This window comes from Arachis ipaensis, chromosome B5 (assembly GCF_059453495.1).
Source record: "Arachis ipaensis isolate K30076 ecotype BB chromosome B5, ASM5945349v1, whole genome shotgun sequence".
NCBI lineage: Eukaryota > Viridiplantae > Streptophyta > Magnoliopsida > Fabales > Fabaceae > Arachis > Arachis ipaensis.
The window spans coordinates 154378379-154402640 of record NC_142440.1 but is presented as its reverse complement, the minus strand read 5'-3'; the positions used below and the strand labels follow the sequence as shown (position 1 = coordinate 154402640).

At 30.9% G+C, this 24262-nt stretch overlaps 3 protein-coding genes across 3 annotated transcripts; all 3 read left to right on the top strand.

Annotated features, from left to right (window-relative positions):
- Positions 1–1967: 1967 nt before the first annotated feature.
- On the top strand, positions 1968–3654 carry LOC110262650 (uncharacterized). The gene is made up of 2 exons (XM_021103103.2): positions 1968–2025; positions 2707–3654. Exon 2 carries the CDS (start codon positions 2720–2722, stop codon positions 3455–3457), a length of 738 nt encoding a protein of 245 aa, XP_020958762.1. The 5' UTR covers positions 1968–2025; positions 2707–2719; the 3' UTR covers positions 3458–3654.
- A 319-nt stretch (positions 3655–3973) lies between these two features.
- Positions 3974–9530, top strand: LOC107644623 (disease resistance protein RPS4B). Its single transcript, XM_016348519.3, has 6 exons — positions 3974–4785; positions 5066–6167; positions 6280–6552; positions 6645–7448; positions 7541–8324; positions 8513–9530. Exons 1-6 carry the CDS (start codon positions 4298–4300, stop codon positions 9334–9336), a joined length of 4275 nt encoding a protein of 1424 aa, XP_016204005.1. The 5' UTR covers positions 3974–4297; the 3' UTR covers positions 9337–9530.
- Positions 9531–19948: 10418 nt separating this feature from the next.
- Positions 19949–22418, top strand: KPL (kokopelli). The gene is made up of 3 exons (XM_088488794.1): positions 19949–20188; positions 20346–20423; positions 20522–22418. The coding sequence occupies exons 1-3, from the start codon at positions 20087–20089 to the stop codon at positions 22283–22285; spliced, it is 1944 nt and encodes a 647-aa protein (XP_088344920.1). The 5' UTR covers positions 19949–20086; the 3' UTR covers positions 22286–22418.
- The last annotated feature ends 1844 nt before the right edge of the window (positions 22419–24262 follow it).

Here is a 24262-nt window from a genome sequence, read left to right as displayed (position 1 = left end):
CAGTGCATATTTTCGTTGGCAGAGATGAATGCCTTTAGAATTCCTTGCCACTTCCATCATTTTTTTAAATCACCAAGGTCCTTGATTTTGAATTTGTTGTCCAACAATTTTTTGACATGATCAATTTATGCTAAGTCATTTCCTGTTAAAACCAGATCATCAACATAAACCATGATGGTTGTAATGCCACGAGGAGTGATCTTTGAATGCAAGGAGTGATCTGCTTCGGATTTAACAAAACCAGCAGTGATAAGTGTCTTTGTGAACTTCAAATTTCACTGACGGCTGGCTTGCTTTAATCCGTACAGCGACTTCTGGAGCTTGCAAATAGAGAATGAATTCAGATTAGTTCCATCTAATCCTGGAGGCAACTTCATGTACACTTCTTCATGTAAATCTCCGTGGAGGAACGCTGTATTAACGTCCAGTTGCTTAACATGCGATTGTTTGGCTGCAGCTAGAGCCAAAACTATACGCAATGTAGTCATTCTAACAACGGGACTGAAGGTGTCTATGAAATCTACTCCTTCAACTTGAGTGAATCCTTTTGCTACAAGTCTTGCCTTGTAGCGTTCAACAGTTCCATCCGGATTGAACTTCACTTGAAAGACCCACTTGCAACCAATCGCCTTCTTGCCAGCTGGGAGTTTTGTTACACACCAAGTTTGATTCTACCTCAACACCTCAAGTTCAGTGTTAATGGCTTCCTTCCAGCAAGGATGAACAGCAGCTTCCTCATAGGTGCGCGGCACTACAGTTTTGACAATGGCTAAAGAAAGGGCCTTGTATTTTGAACTTAGTGCCTCATATGACATGTACTGTGAGATAGGATACCTACAAAGAGTATTAACAGTAGACTTTGCACCAGAAATGTCACAATGATAGTCCTTTATAAATGTTGAACATCATAAACATTATGTTCCTATTTTATCTCAACCCTCCTCTCCATCCTCCAAACCACCTCCAACTACGGACGCTGTAGCTTCAACCACCGCAAGGTTGGAGCCGTTAGAGAAGACAATAAGCTGATGGTGCTAACGGGTGTTGCAGGCTTGCTAGCTGTGTACTCCCAGTTAGACATTGAACTCGCAAAACTTCACAAGGCAAGAAGAAAAGGTAGCCACTAAGTCATGCAAGCAGCGCTGGGGGTGGCGGTGCAACTTCTCGGTTGTGTATATCGGAATGTTCATTTTATGAGATGATTATTTTTATTTTAAATTCTTTTTTTTATTATTTTAAATTTGATATTTAGTTTGTTGGATTAGATTTTAGTATATACAATTAAATTATATTGGATGTTCATTTTATTAGTTATGCGGTTTTTTTTTTAATTATATGTTTAGTTTTTTACTTTTTTCGCCAAGCAGTGTGACCGGTGAAGAATGGAATGCCGCCGATAAAAGGATTTGGGGAGTGTAATGTTGCAGTGATCAGGGTAGGAAGGAGATGGTTAAAAATTAAAAGGTAAAGAATAGGGTTTTTGGTGGGGTAATTAGGAGTGGATTTTTTTTTTATTTTTAATCTTGTTGGGTCAAAATTATAGCCCATTATTCACATAGTTCACAATTTCTATTGTCTATTAGGGTTAAAAGCTAAATGCGCGATTATTAGAGTTCCTTCGTACAAGAAAACAAAAAATATAAATAAGAAAAAAGGACAAATAGGTTCTGATCTTTTATTCTGCGGACATTTTCGTCCTGACTATTGAAAAAGTTAAAAGTATTTTTCAATGATCAGAAACAAAAATATCCACAGAGCAAAAGATAAGGGGTCTATTTGTCATTTTCTCTATAAATAAAATGACCTTGAATAACTGTGCTTTTGTTTGCACCATAACCATCTAGCACCACAAATTCTCTGAAACCGTTTCTAACAAAATTTTAAAGTTTAAATTAATTGCTGTGCGTTACAGTGTAGCATAAAAACCCTTCACTTTCCTTCACTAAGATATTCTAAAGATTGTACTCGATGCACTGGCCAAAAATTTTCGGAACAAACAAAGCTATTGTTCTTCTTTGTTAGCAGGTAAGGTAAGCCATCTCACCCTCTATTTCCATTTTTTAAAAGGCAGTTAATCTTTTCAAGTTTCTTCCTTTCACAAGTTTTGCATGTTAATTGCTAGATAAAATACCCTGGAAGTTTCTTTGTTTTATACTCTAGCTTGATATTCTAATTTTATGCTTCTGAATTTTGATCCTCTTGAATCGCTAGATATATCATCAGGTAACATGCCATTTTATTATCTCGATACATGCATTACTTGCTTATTTAATCATTTGGTTTTTCAATAACAATGAAGATGCGTATAATCCTACTATGACTAGATGCATACATGTAATTGTAATTGATGTTAAAACCACTAAGGCTATGTTTGGCAATGGGAAACACTATCATCTACGTTTTTCTAGCTTGAAATTTGTGTCCTGTTTCAACATAAGTATTTGAGGACAACATCTAGAGTGAGAAGATGAAAGAGTTTTGCTTATTTTGTAAGTTTAATATAGTTTCTAGGGTACATTAGAAGGATCTTGAAATTCATGATTCTCACAAATAGAAAGAGGTAGAGTTACTAACCTTGATGGATGGGTAAGTGTTAATATGGAGAATTCAATCATGTCTTTGTATTTTTGTCCTGAGATAATTACTCATGCTTATAGTCAACGATAAAAGCATTTTCCTAATATGTGCATTCAATTTCTTGAAAAGGATTGGACTGAATATGGTTGGGACTGTCAAGAAGGAAGAAAATATGGAAGCATTTTATGCTTCCATTGAAGCAGAAACCACTCCTTTGTCACATCTACGTGAACCTCCTAGAACTAGGCCAAGTAAAAAAACCCTGAAAGCATGGCAGCTTCTGCGAGACCTTGTGAGTAAAAAATTCTCTCTTTTGCATCACCCTGCAACTCATGAACTGATGAGAGAGACTCTCAAACACCTGCTCAATTTGCCACGGGGTGAACAAGTTTCTTCGACAACAATGGCAATATTACAGCAACTTTCAAAAAGTTTTGATCACTGGATTTTGGACTATGACAATGCCAACAATAAAATCAAGTCAGTCGACAAAAGCATTTCGAAAGCAGAGAAAGCAAACCAGGGTCTCAAAGCTAATGTAAGAAAATTCAAGGAAATAGCGACGGATGAGAAGGCTTTGTGCACTAAGTTGGCCACTTTGAAGCAAAAGAAGAGAGAGCTTGAAGATCAAATCAAAACAATAAAAGCTGAGATTGCAGGATTTACTGAGAGGAGGGACAAAGTTGCTAAGAGAAAGAGAGAATTGTTTGAGAATGGAAAAGTGCTGAGAAGTAAATGGGATCGTTTGAGGAATAAGCTGCCAAGGTTGAAAGCTGGGACAGAATGGGCATTTGTAACAGAAACTAATATTGAAGCTGAATGGTCAAAGCTTGCAAAACGAGTCCTTCAAAGCACAAGTTTTGTTGAAGATTGGATCTAGCCATCTAGGAACAAGGAAATATTACAGCTTTATGTTAGTTAATGAAGCAATACTTGTCTGCTTTTTAGGGGTAAGTTAATCTTAGGAATCATTTAGAGTCAGTCAATTTACACCATCACTGCATTGAAGGCAAAGGAAAGGATCATAGTTTTGTATATTCCTCCATTTTGGGTTTAAACTTTAAATATATTTCTCCATTTGATAGCATATTGTTTTAAAGAAATATTTAAGCAGTTCTCATAGTCCATATATTATGCATTATGTAGTAATTAATTTTTTTAGTGTCTTATGTATTAATTAATTAAATTCGCACCTGAAGTGGATATATAGATGGTCACCTCTTTAAAGTTTTATTCCAAACACAATGGTGGAACGATGTGATGTAACTGAAAATAGAATATTACTTGTGATGCGAAAGCTAAATAATACACGAATATTAGAGTTTCTTCATACAAGAAAACAAATAAAATAAAATAAAACAAATGGAACATTGGAATAGCTCTTCCTTTTTACTTTAGGCCACAAATTCAAACAATAGCTTAGTGAGTGGTCCTAGTCGTCCTACTATTGTTTATTCGTTGACTAAAGATATATAACGCGTTAGGCATGTGACCATGCTTTAAATCTCTATCCACAACTTTGGTTCCTCAACAAAGTCAATAGTAACTTGAGAGCTTCAATATCTGATGATAACTACCATTGTTGAAGTCTGTTCAATTATTCAATTCATAGCGTTTTGTTGCTTGTTTTTTCTACTGTTACTTTCCGGTTGTTGATACATAATTTATCACTTCTTTTTTCTTTTGCAATAAACATCACTTTTGATTCTAATTTGTGGCCATGATGCTGTATGGAGGGACTTCATCTTATGGCCGTGGATGGTCCTATGATGTATTCTTGAGTTTCAGGGGTGAAGACACAAGGAGGAGCTTTACAGGCTCACTTTACCACAGTTTGCACAAAAAGGGTATCAATGTTTTCATAGATGATGATAAGCTTAGGAGAGGGGAAGAGATTTCCCCAGCTCTTCTTAGAGCTATTGAAGAGTCAAGGATTTCCATCATTGTGTTCTCTCAAAACTATGCATCTTCCAAATGGTGTCTTGATGAGCTTGTTAAGATTCTTGAGTGCATGAAAACAAGGGGGCAATTGGTTTTTCCGGTTTTCTTCAATGTCGATGCTTCCATGGTGCGTTATCAGAAAGACAGTTTCGGCAGAGCAATGTCTGCCCATGAAGTCAGATACAAGGGTAATGAGGAGAAGTTGCAGAAATGGAAGCAGGCCTTGTTTGAAGCAGCTAATTTGTCTGGTTGGAGCTTTAAAAACGGGTATGTAAACTATGTTTCTTCCCCAGTTTTTCCTTTCTCAGAATGCATTTGCATTTTGCCATATCATGAATCAATGAAATCTGGACCAAACTCGCTAATGTTTTGGTTTACCAATTTTATCTAAGTGACAATTATTGGTGGATGAACAAAATAACATGTTTTGAAGGAAGTAAATTTGTCCATAATGATACATGCTTAGCTTTCAATTTAATATCGTGGTGAACAAAATAAAACATGAGACATTTACTATGTAGTTATAGGGGAACTTGTAACTTGGCAGGTATGAGTATGAGCTTATTGAAAAGATTGCTGAGGAGATCTCAAAGAAAATCAATCAAACCCCTTTGCACATAGCTGAATACCCTGTTGGACTAGAAACTCGAATATCAGAAGTGAAAACTCTGCTGCAAATTGGACCTGGTGAAGATATTTGTGTGATCGGAATCTATGGACTTGGAGGTATAGGTAAAACAACGATTGCACGAGCTTTGTACAACTTGATTGCAGATCAGTTTGAAGCTGCAAGTTTCCTTGCTGACATAAGAGAAAGTTCAAATCAACGTCAAGGTTTAGTACAACTTCAAGAATCACTTCTGTTTGATATAGTTGGGGACAAGAACATTAAGTTGGGAAATATTTATAAAGGAATTCCTATTATAAGAAAAAGATTATGCTGCAAGAAAGTTCTTTTGATTCTTGATGATGTTGACAAATTGGAGCAGTTACAAGCATTAGCTGGAGGACGAGATTGGTTCGGTTTTGGCAGTGTAATAATTATAACAACAAGAGATAAGCATTTGCTAGCTGCTCATCAGGTTGATAAAACATATGAAGTAAAGAAACTAAATCATGGAGAAGCTTTTGAGCTGTTCATTTGGAATGCTTTCAAAAGAAAAGAACCTGAGGCAGGTTATATGGAGATTTCAAACCGTGTTGTGCTCCATGCTGAGGGGCTTCCGCTGGCACTGAAAGTAATGGGCTCAAATTTGATTGGAAAATCTGTGGATGAGTGGACATCTGCACTAGAAAAATATGAAAAGATTCCTAATAAAGAGGTTCAAAATGTACTTAGAGTGACCTATGATAATCTTGAGGAGAATGAGAAAGAAATTTTTCTGGATATAGCATGTTTCTTCAAAGGGGAGACAATGGAATATGTTGAAAAGACACTAAAAGCATGTGGTTTCCATCCGAAATTCGGTATTGGTGTACTTATTGATAGATCTTTAGTAAGTATTGATGAGTACAACAGATTGAGAATGCATGATCTGATTCAAGACATGGGTAGGGAGATTGTAAGAGAAGATTCACCTCTGGAGCCCGGTAAGCGAAGTAGAATATGGTATCATGAAGATGTTATTGAAGTACTTACTGAAAGCACGGTAAGGGCCATCTATGTGATGTTATTCATATTCTTTTGTTTGAAAGAATTTACTAACATAATTCTCAGATTCATTATTCTAAAACTAGCTTACTTGTGCTTTGATACAAAAGGGGACTTACAAAATTCAAGGCATGATGGTGGACCTTCCAGATCAATACATGGTACACTTGAAGAATGATTCCTTCAAAAAAATGAAAAATCTTAAAATTCTCATAGTTCGAAATGGACAATTTTTTGGAAGCCCTCAAGATCTTCCAAACAATTTAAGGCTGCTTGATTGGATGGAGTATCCTTCATCATCTTTCCCATCTAGTTTCCTTCCAAAGAAACTTGCTGTGCTCAACTTGTCGCGCAGCCGTTTCGCAATGCAAGAGCCATTCAAGGTAAGGTTTCTTCACTTGAGTTTTCCTATGTTTCTTTCTCTCTGAGCATAGAACTTGAAGTTGCATTCTAATTTATATATTTCGCTTTGCAGCATTTGGACACACTGACATCTTTGGATTTGAGTTACTGCGAAGTTTTAACAAAACTACCTGACTTTTCCGGAGTCCCAAATTTAACAGAACTAAATCTTGATTACTGTACAAATTTGGCAGAGGTTCATGACTCTGTTGGATTCCTTGAGAAGCTTGTTGAGTTGAGGGCCTATGGATGCACCAAGCTTAAGGTTTTTCCATCTTCGATCAAGATGACATCACTGCAAAGTCTTATCCTTAATTGGTGCTCAAGTCTCCAAAGTTTCCCATCTATTTTGGGAAAAATGGACAATCTCATGTCCATTTCTATAGAAGGAACTGGTATTGAACAATTGCCTCCTTCCATTGGAAACCTTGTTGGGCTTCAAGAATTTAGCATGACATCTTGCTTGAGTCTCAAGGAACTGCCAGAAAGCTTTGATATGTTGCAAAATCTTACGAACCTTGATATCGAAGGATGTCCCCAATTACGAAGCTTCTTGATGAAATTGAGAGAATCAGGAAAGTCTAGTCCTACCTTTGATAATGTGAAGTCTCTTAATCTCGAGAACTGTGGCCTTAGAGATGAAGATCTTCCCACAATTTTCTATTGTTTCCCAAAACTGTCTTTATTAGTCCTTTCAGGAAACTATTTTGTAACTCTTCCAAGTTGCATTCAAGAAATTCAAAGCTTGGAACTACTTCACTTGGACAGCTGCAACCTACTCCAAGAAATCCCTAGCATTCCTCCCAATATACAATACATTAATGCAAGAAATTGCACATCATTGAGTCCAAGGTCATCAAACTTATTATTGAGCCAGGTTTGCCACTTTATTAAATCTTGTTACATTTTATTTTCTGTTATCACCCATTTACACTTTCTTTTGTGTTTTTCCCCCCCTCTCTTTTGCAGGAAATTTTTGAGGCATGTGAGTTACAGGTTATGGTGCCTGGAAGAAGAGTTCCAGAATGGTTTGATTTTTGTGCCAAAGGAGAATATCTGACGTTTTGGGCACGCCAAAAATTTCCTGTGCTTATTTTTTGCTTTGTTATTGAAGTAGAGGGTGCAACGGAGGATACTTTAAATTGTGAAGTCCAGTTCTCTATAAATGGTGAAGACATTTATGAAATGGAAATGCCACAATGCTTCTCAAAAATGGTCACAGATCATGTGTGGATATATGACTTACGAACGCATCCAACCATCCAGTGGCACAGTCTTGATTCATATCTAGTAGATGACTGGAATCAGCTTGAGATTTCATGTGAGAAAATAAGTGGATCATCAAATATGAGTGTGAGCTGGTGTGGAGTTCATATATGCAAAGAAGAAGTTAACATGGAGAATATACTATTCACAGACCCTGAACTTGATTTAGATTCAAACACATACTCTGAGGAGATCGAGGCTGATTTGAATGCTACCAGTGAAGAAAGCACAAAATCAGTACAAGATTTCTCCAAGAGTTTGAATGATAACTGCTGTGATTTTGAAAACACGGAAAGTTGTGACACGATCAGTAGACATGAAGAGGAATGGGGGGAAAGAAGTAAAGGAAAAGAAAATAGTGAAACTGCATCCCACAATGACATTGATCAGAGTGACAAGAAGATTTTAATGCATATGCAACCATTGGAAAGTGTTACTGAAGATCCAATTGCTCCTGTGTGTCTTGAGGTCATTGATACTGTCAAAGGTAAGCCTGAATTCATCACAAATATGCAATGTGTGAATAAGTAATGATATTTTGGTATGTCTTGGGAAGCTTGCCTTTTAGAGATATGAAAACTAGTTCAGATTTGCATTAGATTTATATACCAATCATCTTCCATAACTCCTATCCATTGATTGTTTTACCAATTCCTTTTTAACTTTCTCATGCAGTAGTAGATTATGGATCAAATACAATAGTTGTTGATCATCCAGAAAAAGCTCAACCAAGATCCCAATTCAAAAGTTTTGTAGAGATACCAAATGTAGATGATGTAGAAATGGAAGCATTTTATGCATCTCTAGAAGCTGAGAATTCTGTTCTTCCTCTCTCCAACAACACCATTGATGTTTCCGAATTCGCCAACAGAGTGCCAAGTGAAGCGACACAGAAAGCATTAAAGACACTACAAGACTTTCTCACTAGAGACTTTTCTCTTCTTTTGGGCCCTGATGAGTACAATGCCATGAAAGCTACCTTAGAGTACCTCACAAATTTACCTCCAGGAGATGGGATTTCATTGGAATTAAGATCATTGGTTATAGAAGTTTCAAGACACTTCAACCATTGGAGTTTGGATTACACCAATGAGAGCCAGAAAATAGAGGCTGCCACAGCTAAGTTGTTGAAAGTTGATGAACTAGAAGAGGGTCTTGAAGCTAACAAGGTGCATTTTAGAGAAGTCGTGTGCTTAGAAAATGAGTTGAGAAACGAGTTGGAATATTTGGAGGAGAGAAAGAAGGAGCTTGAAGAACAAATACATGCCATTAAAGCTAGCATATCTGCTTCTGAATCAGCAAGGAACATGGTTACTTATAGAAAGAGAGAAATCTTTGGGGAAGCAAAGATATTAAAAAATAAAAGGGATGAATTGAAGGAGCAAGTGTCATGGTTGAAAGATGAGAAGGAATTGGCAAGGAAAATTCAGACAAATATCAGAGCTGAATGGTCAAAGCTTGGAGAAAAATTTAACAGAAAGTTAAAGTCTGAACTCTGATTTCACATACAAGTTGGATGTTTTGATAGGACACTTCACACTATTATCTGTCTATAAAGTATAGGAAAATTATCACATGTTCACTTGTACTAGCATGGAACATCATGTTCTTTTGTACTATCCGGTTTTCATTATGTATTTGTCTTGTAGTGAAGAATTTAAAGACAATTTTATCCCTCGAAACAAAACTAAAATGACCCATTTGTCAATGGTTGAGTTTCTAAATTCCTGGCTTGGCTTGCAATGGGGCGTGAGCCACTATTTGTTCCACTGAGAGTTAAATGGTTATGCTATTCTTAAAATACACACCATTAGTAACATATCCTAGCATATTTAATTTATATTTATTAACAAATCATTCAGTTTTTTAGTAAAAAATTATAAACATATTCACCAGCTATCTTTGTAAAAATAATATTATATAAAATAAGCAAATAATATATATCAAATGAAATTTATTTTTTAAATATTAACATTACAATTAAAAATATTTAGCTCTTTTTGTTAATTTTTTTTAAATCAATTCTTTTACTTTAATTTGTCCTTTGAAAAGCTTAAAAATACAACTTTGACAATATTCTCATTCAAATCTTTTAAAATATTTGTTCGACATCTAATTTTCTAAAAACAAAAATTCGGACGAAGAATATACATCTAATAAAAAATAACAAAGAAAGAATATTTATTTTTTTAATGACATCACTAAGTCTAATCCATGGATTTTGAATTGATTTCAATCGATATATTTTTAATTTTAGTTTTTACAAAAAAAAAAATTTAATTCGTAATATAAAGATTTAAATTCAATATCTAATAATATTAGATTTTTCTTATTCTGTTGTCCTATGTGTGCAAAGAAAATACATTTGACTGTTTTAATATTAAAAAAAATATAATTACCAAATTATCGTAAATCAAAAGTCATTATATATACGTTCTCTTTTATAATTTATATATAAATAATAATATTAATATTATTCATAAATCTTATTACTCTATCATGATTTATTAAGAATATTATATTATGTTTTAATACGTAAATTATGGTAGGATAATTGTTTTACAAAAATACAAATCACACGATATCTTATCACTATTTACTTATAAATTCAATAGTATTCTTTAATATATAAATAATAATGGCACGATAGTGAAATTTTAAAACTGTATATAAAACTCACTAAACATAATTTGTTAACACAATTATCGCTAAACATGATTGATGTCCATCATGGATTTCAATAATAATTTCCCACCATCACATACTAATAATTTTTTTCAATACATAATTAAATTTAAATTACTAAAAATGATATTTTCAAATTTTTTAACATTATCATTCTGTGTATCTATATTTGGTCATTTGTTCAAAACGGAATTAACTATCAGTTTAGTCTTCACACAACTAAAGCTGTGTTCGCTTCTTTTTTATGTGTGTTTCGCTTCCTTACGATTCGTGTGCAACGTGAGTTCTGATTGTTTTGTTTAACTTTTTCTTCAAGTCTCCTAGTTAAATTTCTTTTCATATATACCTATGTATGTAATCTTATTTTTAGAGGTCGTAATAATTCACCATTTTTTATTTATGAACTTAAGCGTAAAGCATTACATATTAACTAAAGGAAACCGAAATCATGCATTGGCCGATTTTCAAGACACACGAAATACCAAAATGATTCAAAACAAGCTTCCACAAAGTTTCGGCCACCAAAGTCAATCCAATTGCCAAAACCAACTCTAATAATCACCAAATTCAAGCTATACACATTCAATTTACCATAAATTAATCCTAAGGTTCACAAAATCATTAATCCACAAGGGTTTTAAAGTGACTTACCTTTTTCGACGGTATTAAGAGCAAAATCCAATAATAACTCAATGCTAGATCACTCATAAACAACCAAAATTAAAGAATCTACTCGATAACTAAACCCAAAATTACGAAATTGTTAGGGCAGAAAACTGGACAAGAAAGTGTGAGTTTCTTACCACATTATTTGGTTAGAAATGAGCGCGTAGTCACAAACGGTACATGAATCGGAGCACCATAACTCAAGTTATGAACAAATGAAAAGGACGGTGAATAGTAACCCTCTTCTCTTCTCTTTGATTTCACCAGCTATGTTGTTGTTGTTGTTGTTTTTTTTATCGAAGATAGGAGACTCGAACCCCGCAACCTCTTAGGTGAGTATGGAGAGACTATGTCATTTCAGCTATAACTCATTAGCTTGTTGTTTGTGTTTTAGGTGGTGAATGAACTGATTGGCTCATGAATAAGGCTCTCTATATATAGTGTATGCTCCGGTCCAACTGCTTAGTATTTTTGGTCCGTTTGGTCCGACTTTGGGCCAAAACGTTTAGAATTAGCGCCCAATTTTCAATTCTAAATATTTTTTCTAAGGATTTTTATCGTTTTATTTTCTTACTCGCAATACCGAACAGACTTAAGATGATACTGCTGGCTATTTTTACCAGTTACGCGTTTTACACAATTTTTCGTAGAAAATTATATTTTCCTATTTGAAAAAATTCATTAAATTCAAATCTTACCTTTAAATTTTTAAATTAAAATGTCTAAATTTTTGAATTTATTCCGAACAATTAATTTATTATTTTATTTTGATTAAACGGTTAATAATTTCTGATTCTTACAAACATCATATACATATATATGAGAAATGATAATACCACTCTCAAAATTAATAAGTAATAACACCACTTTCTTTTGACTATATTTTTTATTTTATCTTCTTTTAAATTTATCTCTGATAATTATTCAAGAATATTTTTATAATAAAATAAATTAATACAAATTAAATAAATTAATAAATAATAAAATTAAAAAATTTTAAAAATATGAAGTGAATAGAATTTTTTTGTACATAAATATTTATCCTAATTATACTTAATTTTGTCTTTATTAAAAATTTATTTAACTTTATCAATATTAATTTTTTAATATGTTCAATTACTTTCCTCTAATAATATTAAGATGTTAAATAATTGTTTTTAAATTTACATAAAAATTAAAATGTTGAGCTGTTTCATCACTTATCTGTGTAATCAGAGAGGATTCACACTTAATGAAGAGGGAACATTTGCGTCCACATAATTTTTCCAAAAAAACTTAATACTATATATATCTTATTATATTATATTTGTCCTAGAATAAAATATAAATAACTTTTTTTATGTTTTATATTAAAAAAATATTTTGTTAAATTTAACGCATAACAATAATTATATTATTAAATTTGATTTGATATAAGAAAATAAATAAATAAACTCAAAAAATAGTGATAATTAGCTACATTATATTAATTAATTAATTGATAATTAAATTGAAACTTAGTTTTCTAATTAAATACAACTTAAATTATTAGTAATTTTTTAAAAATTATTTAACATAAAAAAATATATTATCTATATATTAATATATTATAATTATTTTGGTTAAAAAAATTTATTTATATCATAAAAACTATAATAAGTAGATTTGACAATTAAATATGAGATAATAAAAAGTAAAATAATTGTTTAAGAACATATATAAAAAAAATAATATTTATTCATGTTAAAAATAAAATGAAGGCCATTATAAATTATTTTTTTGTTATTTTGAATATTATACTGTGTGTGGAATTATATTTTTATTATTTTAAATACTATAACAAGTGATTGTGTGTATATTTCTAATTCTTATCAATATGTATAGATAGTTCTAATTTCGTCTCGTATGTGTAGCAATTCATTGCCGGCCAATTGCAGACTCTTAAAAGGAAATCAAATTCACGACGGATTAGTCCTTAACTTGTTGGGTATCGTGGAAAGCCAAAAAAAAATATCTATACCTAAATTTTATTATATTTTTGCCCCCCGTGCTAATTTTTTTTTGGATCCGTCACTATGTGTAGCTGATATTTTTCCACCAAAATTTTTTATTTCATGGCATCACACAAAGACTTGGTTTAGTAAAGTTTTTGAAGAGGTGCTTGTGCTTTTTAAGAGTTCAAGCTCCTCATTTTATGTTTGGTAAATAAAAAAGATCATGTGCTTGTACTTGCAGCTTTTAAAAGATCGGGGTACTTTTGAAAGCACCTAAAATAGAGCTTTTCAAAGTTGATTTGTGCTTTTCAAAATTTAAAAGTCTAATACAACCTCATATGTTAACGAATTTTCAAATTTAATACTTGCATTTATGTCTATTATAATATTTTTAAATTTTAAAAACTATTTTACCAAATGCAATTGTTGTTGCTTGTATTTATTAAAAATAATTTTTAATTTAATTTACCAAATATAAATATTATAACTTTAAAAAGGTTATCTTTTAAAAGTTAACTTTTATAAACTTTAAAAAAGTAAAAGTTTTATTAAATTAAGACAAATTTTGGAGTCAATTTCTAGTGAAAGCAACAAAAATATAACTAAAAGGCCCAACACTATATCAGCTAGGCTTACATACAAACTATACAAGCTAGTAAAACACTCTTGATACACAAAACAAAACAGAGCTACTTCCCCAACCCACTTGGGCAAGCAACGGAATTTTGAACCTTTATAAACTGACCAAAGTATGAACCGGTTGCATGCTCAGCGTGGATTCTTGCAGGTGCTGTCCACATAAAAGATTTTCAATCAATCTAAGCCATTTACATTTTTTAAAGTATATATGAAAGGCTTAAAATAGTGGAATCAAATGTTCCCATCAAGTACAACGGAACACCTGAACATCTTCCTAAAGTATAAACTAACTATAATAAATTAGGAAGATGTTCAGGTGTTCCGTTGTACTTGATGGGAACATTTGATTCCACTATTTTAAACCTTTCATATATACTTTAAAAAATGTAAATGGCTTAGATTGATTGAAAATCTTTTACGTGGACAGCACCTGCAAGAATCCACGCTGAGCATGCAACCGGTTCATACTTTGGTCAGTTTATAAAGGTTCAAAATTCCGTTGCTTGCCCAAGTGGGTTGGGGAAGTAGCTCTGTTTTGTGTATCAAGAGTGTTTTACTAGCTTGTATAGTTTGTATGTAAGCCTAGCTGATATAGTGTTGGGCCTTTTAGTTATATTTTTGTTGCTTTCACTAGAAATTGACTCCAAAATTTGTCTTAATTTAATAAAACTTTTACTTTTTTAAAGTTTATAAAAGTTAACTTTTAAAAGATAACCTTTTTAAAGTTATAATATTTATATTTGGTAAATTAAATTAAAAATTATTTTTAATAAATACAAGCAACAACAATTGCATTTGGTAAAATAGTTTTTAAAATTTAAAAATATTATAATAGACATAAATGCAAGTATTAAATTTGAAAATTCGTTAACATATGAGGTTGTATTAGACTTTTAAATTTTGAAAAGCACAAATCAACTTTGAAAAGCTCTATTTTAGGTGCTTTCAAAAGTACCCCGATCTTTTAAAAGCTGCAAGTACAAGCACATGATCTTTTTTATTTACCAAACATAAAATGAGGAGCTTGAACTCTTAAAAAGCACAAGCACCTCTTCAAAAACTTTACTAAACCAAGTCTTTGTGTGATGCCATGAAATAAAAAATTTTGGTGGAAAAATATCAGCTACACATAGTGACGGACCCAAAAAAAAATTAGCACGGGGGGCAAAAATATAATAAAATTTAGGTATAGATATTTTTTTTTGGCTTTCCACGATACCCAACAAGTTAAGGACTAATCCGTCGTGAATTTGATTTCCTTTTAAGAGTCTGCAATTGGCCGGCAATGAATTGCTACACATACGAGACGAAATTAGAACTATCTATACATATTGATAAGAATTAGAAATATACACACAATCACTTGTTATAGTATTTAAAATAATAAAAATATAATTCCACACACAGTATAATATTCAAAATAACAAAAAAATAATTTATAATGGCCTTCATTTTATTTTTAACATGAATAAATATTATTTTTTTTATATATGTTCTTAAACAATTATTTTACTTTTTATTATCTCATATTTAATTGTCAAATCTACTTATTATAGTTTTTATGATATAAATAAATTTTTTTAACCAAAATAATTATAATATATTAATATATAGATAATATATTTTTTTATGTTAAATAATTTAAGTTGTATTTAATTAGAAAACTAAGTTTCAATTTAATTATCAATTAATTAATTAATATAATGTAGCTAATTATCACTATTTTTTGAGTTTATTTATTTATTTTCTTATATCAAATCAAATTTAATAATATAATTATTGTTATGCGTTAAATTTAACAAAATATTTTTTTAATATAAAACATAAAAAAAGTTATTTATATTTTATTCTAGGACAAATATAATATAATAAGATATATATAGTATTAAGTTTTTTTGGAAAAATTATGTGGACGCAAATGTTCCCTCTTCATTAAGTGTGAATCCTCTCTGATTACACAGATAAGTGATGAAACAGCTCAACATTTTAATTTTTATGTAAATTTAAAAACAATTATTTAACATCTTAATATTATTAGAGGAAAGTAATTGAACATATTAAAAAATTAATATTGATAAAGTTAAATAAATTTTTAATAAAGACAAAATTAAGTATAATTAGGATAAATATTTATGTACAAAAAAATTCTATTCACTTCATATTTTTAAAATTTTTTAATTTTATTATTTATTAATTTATTTAATTTGTATTAATTTATTTTATTATAAAAATATTCTTGAATAATTATCAGAGATAAATTTAAAAGAAGATAAAATAAAAAATATAGTCAAAAGAAAGTGGTGTTATTACTTATTAATTTTGAGAGTGGTATTATCATTTCTCATATATATGTATATGATGTTTGTAAGAATCAGAAATTATTAACCGTTTAATCAAAATAAAATAATAAATTAATTGTTCGGAATAAATTCAAAAATTTAGACATTTTAATTTAAAAATTTAAAGGTAAGATTTGAATTTAATGAATTTTTTCAAATAGGAAAATATAATTTTCTACGAAAAATTGTGTAAAACGCGTAACTGGTAAAAATAGCCAGCAGTATCATCTTAAGTCTGTTCGGTATTGCGAGTAAGAAAATAAAACGATAAAAATCCTTAGAAAAAATATTTAGAATTGAAAATTGGGCGCTAATTCTAAACGTTTTGGCCCAAAGTCGGACCAAACGGACCAAAAATACTAAGCAGTTGGACCGGAGCATACACTATATATAGAGAGCCTTATTCATGAGCCAATCAGTTCATTCACCACCTAAAACACAAACAACAAGCTAATGAGTTATAGCTGAAATGACATAGTCTCTCCATACTCACCTAAGAGGTTGCGGGGTTCGAGTCTCCTATCTTCGATAAAAAAAACAACAACAACAACAACATAGCTGGTGAAATCAAAGAGAAGAGAAGAGGGTTACTATTCACCGTCCTTTTCATTTGTTCATAACTTGAGTTATGGTGCTCCGATTCATGTACCGTTTGTGACTACGCGCTCATTTCTAACCAAATAATGTGGTAAGAAACTCACACTTTCTTGTCCAGTTTTCTGCCCTAACAATTTCGTAATTTTGGGTTTAGTTATCGAGTAGATTCTTTGATTTTGGTTGTTTATGAGTGATCTAGCATTGAGTTATTATTGGATTTTGCTCTTAATACCGTCGAAAAAGGTAAGTCACTTTAAAACCCTTGTGGATTAATGATTTTGTGAACCTTAGGATTAATTTATGGTAAATTGAATGTGTATAGCTTGAATTTGGTGATTATTAGAGTTGGTTTTGGCAATTGGATTGACTTTGGTGGCCGAAACTTTGTGGAAGCTTGTTTTGAATCATTTTGGTATTTCGTGTGTCTTGAAAATCGGCCAATGCATGATTTCGGTTTCCTTTAGTTAATATGTAATGCTTTACGCTTAAGTTCATAAATAAAAAATGGTGAATTATTACGACCTCTAAAAATAAGATTACATACATAGGTATATATGAAAAGAAATTTAACTAGGAGACTTGAAGAAAAAGTTAAACAAAACAATCAGAACTCACGTTGCACACGAATCGTAAGGAAGCGAAACACACATAAAAAAGAAGCGAACACAGCTTTAGTTGTGTGAAGACTAAACTGATAGTTAATTCCGTTTTGAACAAATGACCAAATATAGATACACAGAATGATAATGTTAAAAAATTTGAAAATATCATTTTTAGTAATTTAAATTTAATTATGTATTGAAAAAAATTATTAGTATGTGATGGTGGGAAATTATTATTGAAATCCATGATGGACATCAATCATGTTTAGCGATAATTGTGTTAACAAATTATGTTTAGTGAGTTTTATATACAGTTTTAAAATTTCACTATCGTGCCATTATTATTTATATATTAAAGAATACTATTGAATTTATAAGTAAATAGTGATAAGATATCGTGTGATTTGTATTTTTGTAAAACAATTATCCTACCATAATTTACGTATTAAAACATAATATAATATTCTTAATAAATCATGATAGAGTAATAAGATTTATGAATAATATTAATATTATTATTTATATATAAATTATAAAAGAGAACGTATATATAATGACTTTTGATTTACGATAATTTGGTAATTATATTTTTTTTAATATTAAAACAGTCAAATGTATTTTCTTTGCACACATAGGACAACAGAATAAGAAAAATCTAATATTATTAGATATTGAATTTAAATCTTTATATTACGAATTAAATTTTTTTTTTTGTAAAAACTAAAATTAAAAATATATCGATTGAAATCAATTCAAAATCCATGGATTAGACTTAGTGATGTCATTAAAAAAATAAATATTCTTTCTTTGTTATTTTTTATTAGATGTATATTCTTCGTCCGAATTTTTGTTTTTAGAAAATTAGATGTCGAACAAATATTTTAAAAGATTTGAATGAGAATATTGTCAAAGTTGTATTTTTAAGCTTTTCAAAGGACAAATTAAAGTAAAAGAATTGATTTAAAAAAAATTAACAAAAAGAGCTAAATATTTTTAATTGTAATGTTAATATTTAAAAAATAAATTTCATTTGATATATATTATTTGCTTATTTTATATAATATTATTTTTACAAAGATAGCTGGTGAATATGTTTATAATTTTTTACTAAAAAACTGAATGATTTGTTAATAAATATAAATTAAATATGCTAGGATATGTTACTAATGGTGTGTATTTTAAGAATAGCATAACCATTTAACTCTCAGTGGAACAAATAGTGGCTCACGCCCCATTGCAAGCCAAGCCAGGAATTTAGAAACTCAACCATTGACAAATGGGTCATTTTAGTTTTGTTTCGAGGGATAAAATTGTCTTTAAATTCTTCACTACAAGACAAATACATAATGAAAACCGGATAGTACAAAAGAACATGATGTTCCATGCTAGTACAAGTGAACATGTGATAATTTTCCAATAAATTATTCTATTTCTTTTATATTTAAAAATTTAAGTATTTATAAGTTTGAATAATTATGCTAATATAGCAGTAAGATTTTAAGCAAATATAGCACAACTTTAAAATAAGCTAAATTCTAAATTATTTAGCTTAACTTTTTTCAATGAAAATTATTTGGTTAAATTTTTAAAATACATTAGTAAGTATTATATTTACATATTTCATATAAATTCATAGTGTTACTTGTTTGATCCTCATTTTCTATCCAGATATTTACTTAAAACTGATTTTCAAATATCTATGAACTTACTTAGATTTTATAGCATTTTTACTATAATGAAATTATATATATGTTGACAAATAAAAAAGAGATAAATTTTTTCTTTTTTAATAATAGTTTGTAAGCTTTTGCGTTCACAAATATAATGAACATTCAAAATTTATTGCGATTATTAAAATTTCAATATGACATATTGCTTATTTCAATTAGGTTGATACTATTTCTTTTTTGTTTGGCAAACTACTTCATGAACTATTTAGAATTACATGTGAGAATATAAATCATAACAAAATTATTTATTTCTGGTGACATTATATACAATAAAATGGTTTAATGAAATGAAGTAGTTTGGTTTCCAAATCATTAGTTATAATAAAAATACTAATAATAATATTATTATTTGATTAAAAATCAAAGTACACAAGTAATGTTAGAGATGTTAATTAACATGAAATATTAGAGTTTAGATGAATAAGCTTTGTGGAATTTCAATTATATCTATAAAATATTATGTGCTTAGTTTTGAAGTTAGTCCAATTAAATCCCTTTTTATTATGATAATGTAAAAATAATTATTATTATTATTATTATAGTATAACACTACTTTATTATTATTATTATTATTATTATTATTATTATTATTATTATTATTATTATTATTAGTGTGAGATATTGTTTTACCCTATCATAATTATCCTAAAAGATAAATAATAGAATATAATTAATAGAAAATGTAAAATATTATTTATTTTTATATAAAATATGTTTATCAATTAGTTATTTAATTAGATATAAGATGTACACTAAAAAAAATAAAAAAAAAATGTATTCGTTTGTTTTTTTTTTTTTCTCAAACAAGCAAAGACAAATAATCAAATATGATTACCATCTCACATTTATAGAGAGAAGGGGATATAACTGTAATTGGTCTGTTAGAGGTTACTTCTTACTCATAACTCCTCTCATGGTAACTTACTCTCAACATACGTTGTTATGCTTCTTCCTCAATTCTTATTCAATCTTCCTTCTTTGATAGTTATGTGATTGTAGGAAGAATATAGAGTGATAGATGGAATTTGAGGAAGCTCATAAAAATCTTCGTGCCATAAGACTTTTGTATAGTCTTCTTCATAATAATACCGTACAATTACAACATCAATTTTCAGACGATGTAAGTGCTTCTTTCTCTATTCTTTTGTATGTCATAGTTATACGGTAGCATTGCCTTTTTTTTTTTTTATTATTTGTGGTTTCTTATTCACCACTTTCAATTGTCACAAAAGTTGATATTCTTCTGTGCTAATTTCATTGTTATTTTATTTTTGCAGTTGATTGAGAGAGCTCGTGGTTTGTTAAAGAGTTTGCTAGATGTTGCTGTTGTAAGTGTTTTTCAGACACATTTAAAGGTGAAGTTAAGATAGACTGCATCACAAACTGCACCTTGACAGAGCAAGATTTTAATTTGTTAGTTTAATTTTGTGTTCTTCATGCTTATTTTTTTCAGATAATAACAACACAAGCAAATGTCTCAGAAACAACACTCGATCAAGGAAAAGATGTGACACCACATAAGGAGGAAGAATTACAGAAGAAGTTGATATCCGAGATAGAAGAAAAAGGTAGCATCTCTAATAATAGAGGGAAAAATAATCCAATACAAATTAGCTTATGTGAGAAAATTGATTTGGTTAGTGCAACAACAACCATGCCTATTGAGTATAGCAAAGAGAGTACTGGTGAAGACCATCATAATAATGGTGATGAGTCCTATAAAAACAAGAATATACCACTGCTGAGTACAATTGATGAGCTTCAATACAATCCTAGTGATACCGGACATGTTGAATCCTCAAATCAGAAGGACTTTTGTGATGATTTGCTTAGTGCAATGAAAAGAATTGAATCTCGTATGTTTGCTTTGCAACTCTGCTCAAATCTTGTAAGTTCCACAAAGAACAGTGCAGATAAGCAAAATATACCCCAGGTAACAAATCTAGATATGCCTCATGTTGATGCTGTGTATCCAAAGAGCAATGACATACCAAAGCAAATTAGTTCCCAACTGGTATTTAGAGAAGAGGAATCAAGAAGTCAGGGTAAGATTCAACCTCCAACACAAAAATTTCCCATGACTAATAGAGTTAACTCATTGAATCAAAATGATGTTACTAAGAAGCCATTAACTGGCCACAGAAATGGGGAAAATGTGGTAAGAAACAATCCAGTGACTCGGTCAGAAGCTGATCAAAATCATGAGAAAAAGAGTCTTGAACATTCTTATAGACATCTTCCAGTGAAATCCACAGCTTCCAGCATTGCAAGGAAACAGCCACAACCACATCAGATGGTGATAAGACCAACACTACTGGATCAAAGGTACAGTGGAATTAAGGTATTCTCTCATAAAAATAGAGAAGGGTCTGCATTACACAGAAAAGGATCCCATAAGGAAAGGGATGAACCACAAGATAAGGATGATGATGAAGTTGAGGAGTCTAGTTCAAATGACTATCAATCTTCTTCTAGCTGGACCTCACAAGAAGTAAGAAGTGCCAATGGTAGTGGTGGTAACAGTTCTGAGGACCACTCCTTGCAAGGTGAGACAGAAGTTTCCACATCAGGAACTATGGTTGATGCATCATATGAATATAGTTCAGAGGAGTGTGATAATAATTCTTATACATCTAATGATAATTATAACTCTTTGAATAGCTCTGATAGCCTCAAGTCTCATAGATACTACAACAAAATAAAACCTGAGAAAAAAGTTGGAGGACTAAGGAGGCTGAAGAACAAGTTGGGACTAATCTTTCACCACCACCACCATCATCATCACTATCACCATGATAATGATGATAATTATGATGATGATGGAAGCATTGACTCAAAGAGGAGGCAAAGACACTCTATGTGGAGTAACTTGCAGAATGTCTTCCACCATAAGAACAAGCATCATGGGATGATAACGAATGGAAGCGACGAGAAGCCAAGGAGAGGAAGTGCTGTTGCAAGAGTGACTCACAGGAACCAGGTTGGACAGTTTCACAGGCTTGTGGAAGGGCTCATGGGACACATACGGCATGCAAAGAAGCCGAAGAAACCTCACAAGGTTGCTGTGAAAGGTTCAAGGAATGCCCCACATGGACATAGAAAGAAGAATCCAAATTGGTGGAAAATGCTACAACAACACCGGGGAGTGAAGGTGAAGAATAGAGGTAGAGTTAGAAAGGAGTTCATAGGCCAAAAATCACCAAAGAAGCTTACTTAGTGTGAGTTTGGTTGCACATTTGGATTTTGAGTGTATGTAGAATTTGCAAATGGTGATACAAAATTTTGTTTTAGTGTATGTATATGCACTCATGGGATGGTTGATGAAAGCGGTTTCTGTCCCTTTTACTGGTTTCTTGAATTGAAGTTGGTCTTGTTGTATGTATGTGCAATGTAGTTCTGTATTTTGGCTACTAATGTTTTGGTAATTGAAGATTTGTAGTGGTTGGTTCTTGCTCTTGCTCTCTCACCTATGGTGCAATTTGTGTGATATGGAAAACACTGTTAGCAACACTATTACATGTATTATATGGTTAAGACTTAAGACCTTGAAAATTCATTTCATTTTTGTTTGTTCTAATACTAGTAATTGTAATCATTTATAAATTCATATTTAAGTACTATGAATATTATTCGAAGAGAAGTGGTAGTGCAGCAAGTTTTGTAATTTGTAACCATCAATTAGTTATCATTAGTATTTTTAATGGTGTGAAATTACATCTAATGATGTAAAATTGCTCACTATAATTAAGTGCGGACTAAATTTTAATAAAACTACTGGCCTCTTATTCAAATAATATTTATATTGCAAATATAACTCGGTTGAAAAAGAAAAGAACTTTATGAAGATATAATATTTTTGTTGTAAAATAAAAGATATATATATATAATAAAGATGTATAAGTAGAAGACTCTAGTATAAAATAATTAGCTCAATAATAATTTATATATATATAATAAAATTATATGTTGTATTGTGTATATATATACAAAGATAGAAAGAAGTATTAAAAATAAAGAGAGGGAGAATCGCATTTGTTTATTGTTACAATCTCAATATAATAAAGATGATTAATAATGCTATTAATATTATATGTAAAGAGTAATAGAAAATAGAATTTAAAATACTTATAAAATAAAAGAAGAGAAAGAATTGTAGTAGAAATATAAAGAGAAGAGTATTTGATTGCAACATAAAAGAGAAGTATTCGTAAGAAGAGAGAGAGAGGTGATTTGTCTACTACTTTTTTTCTGTACGAATACTTCATATCAAGTTCTTATTTATAGACAAACACATGGCATCATTTTCAAACATTATTTAATAAGATTCCCTTTGAAAACCTGAGACTTGTGGAAAATGGGAATCCACCTCAGGCAATCTTATCACAACACTCCCCCTTGGATGACCATTTAGGATTATTGCCTCGTTAAAACCTTACTAAAGAAAAATCCAGTGGGAAAAAAAAAACCTTAGTGAAGGAAAAAGAGTACAATATCCTTTAGTGATGGGGACTGCCTCATTAAAAACCTTGTCAAGAAAAATCCAATGGGAAAAAAAACCTGACCAAGGGAAAAAGAGTACAGTCTCTCCCTCTTGCCGACATCATTTAATGTCTCGAAATCGGCGCATTCCAATCTCATGTACCAATCTTTCAAAGGAGGATTTTGGGAGTGACTTTGTAAATAAATCTGCCAGATTGTCACTTGAACGGATCTGTTGGACATCAATTGTCCCTTGATTTTGAAGGTCATGAGTGAAGAAGAATTTGGGAGAAATATGCTTTGTTCTATCACCTTTGATGTATCCACCCTTAAGTTGAGCAATGCATGCTGCATTATCTTCAAACAGGACAGTTGGAGCTATCTTATGATCAATCAGTCCACATGATGATAGAATATATTGAATCAGACTCCTCAGCCAAAAACACTCGCGACTAGCTTCATGAATCGCCAGTATTTCAGCATGATTAGAGGATGTTGCAGCAATCGTCTGTTTCGTGGACCTCCAAAATATAGCTGTACCACCATATGTGAACAGGTATCCTGTTTGAGATCTCCCTTTATGTGGATCAGACAAGTATTCGGCATCTGCATAGCCAACTAGTTGTGACTTGGATCCATAGGGATAAAACAATCCCATATCAACCGTTCCATGAAGATATCGAAAAATTTGTTTGATTCCACTCCAATGTCTTCT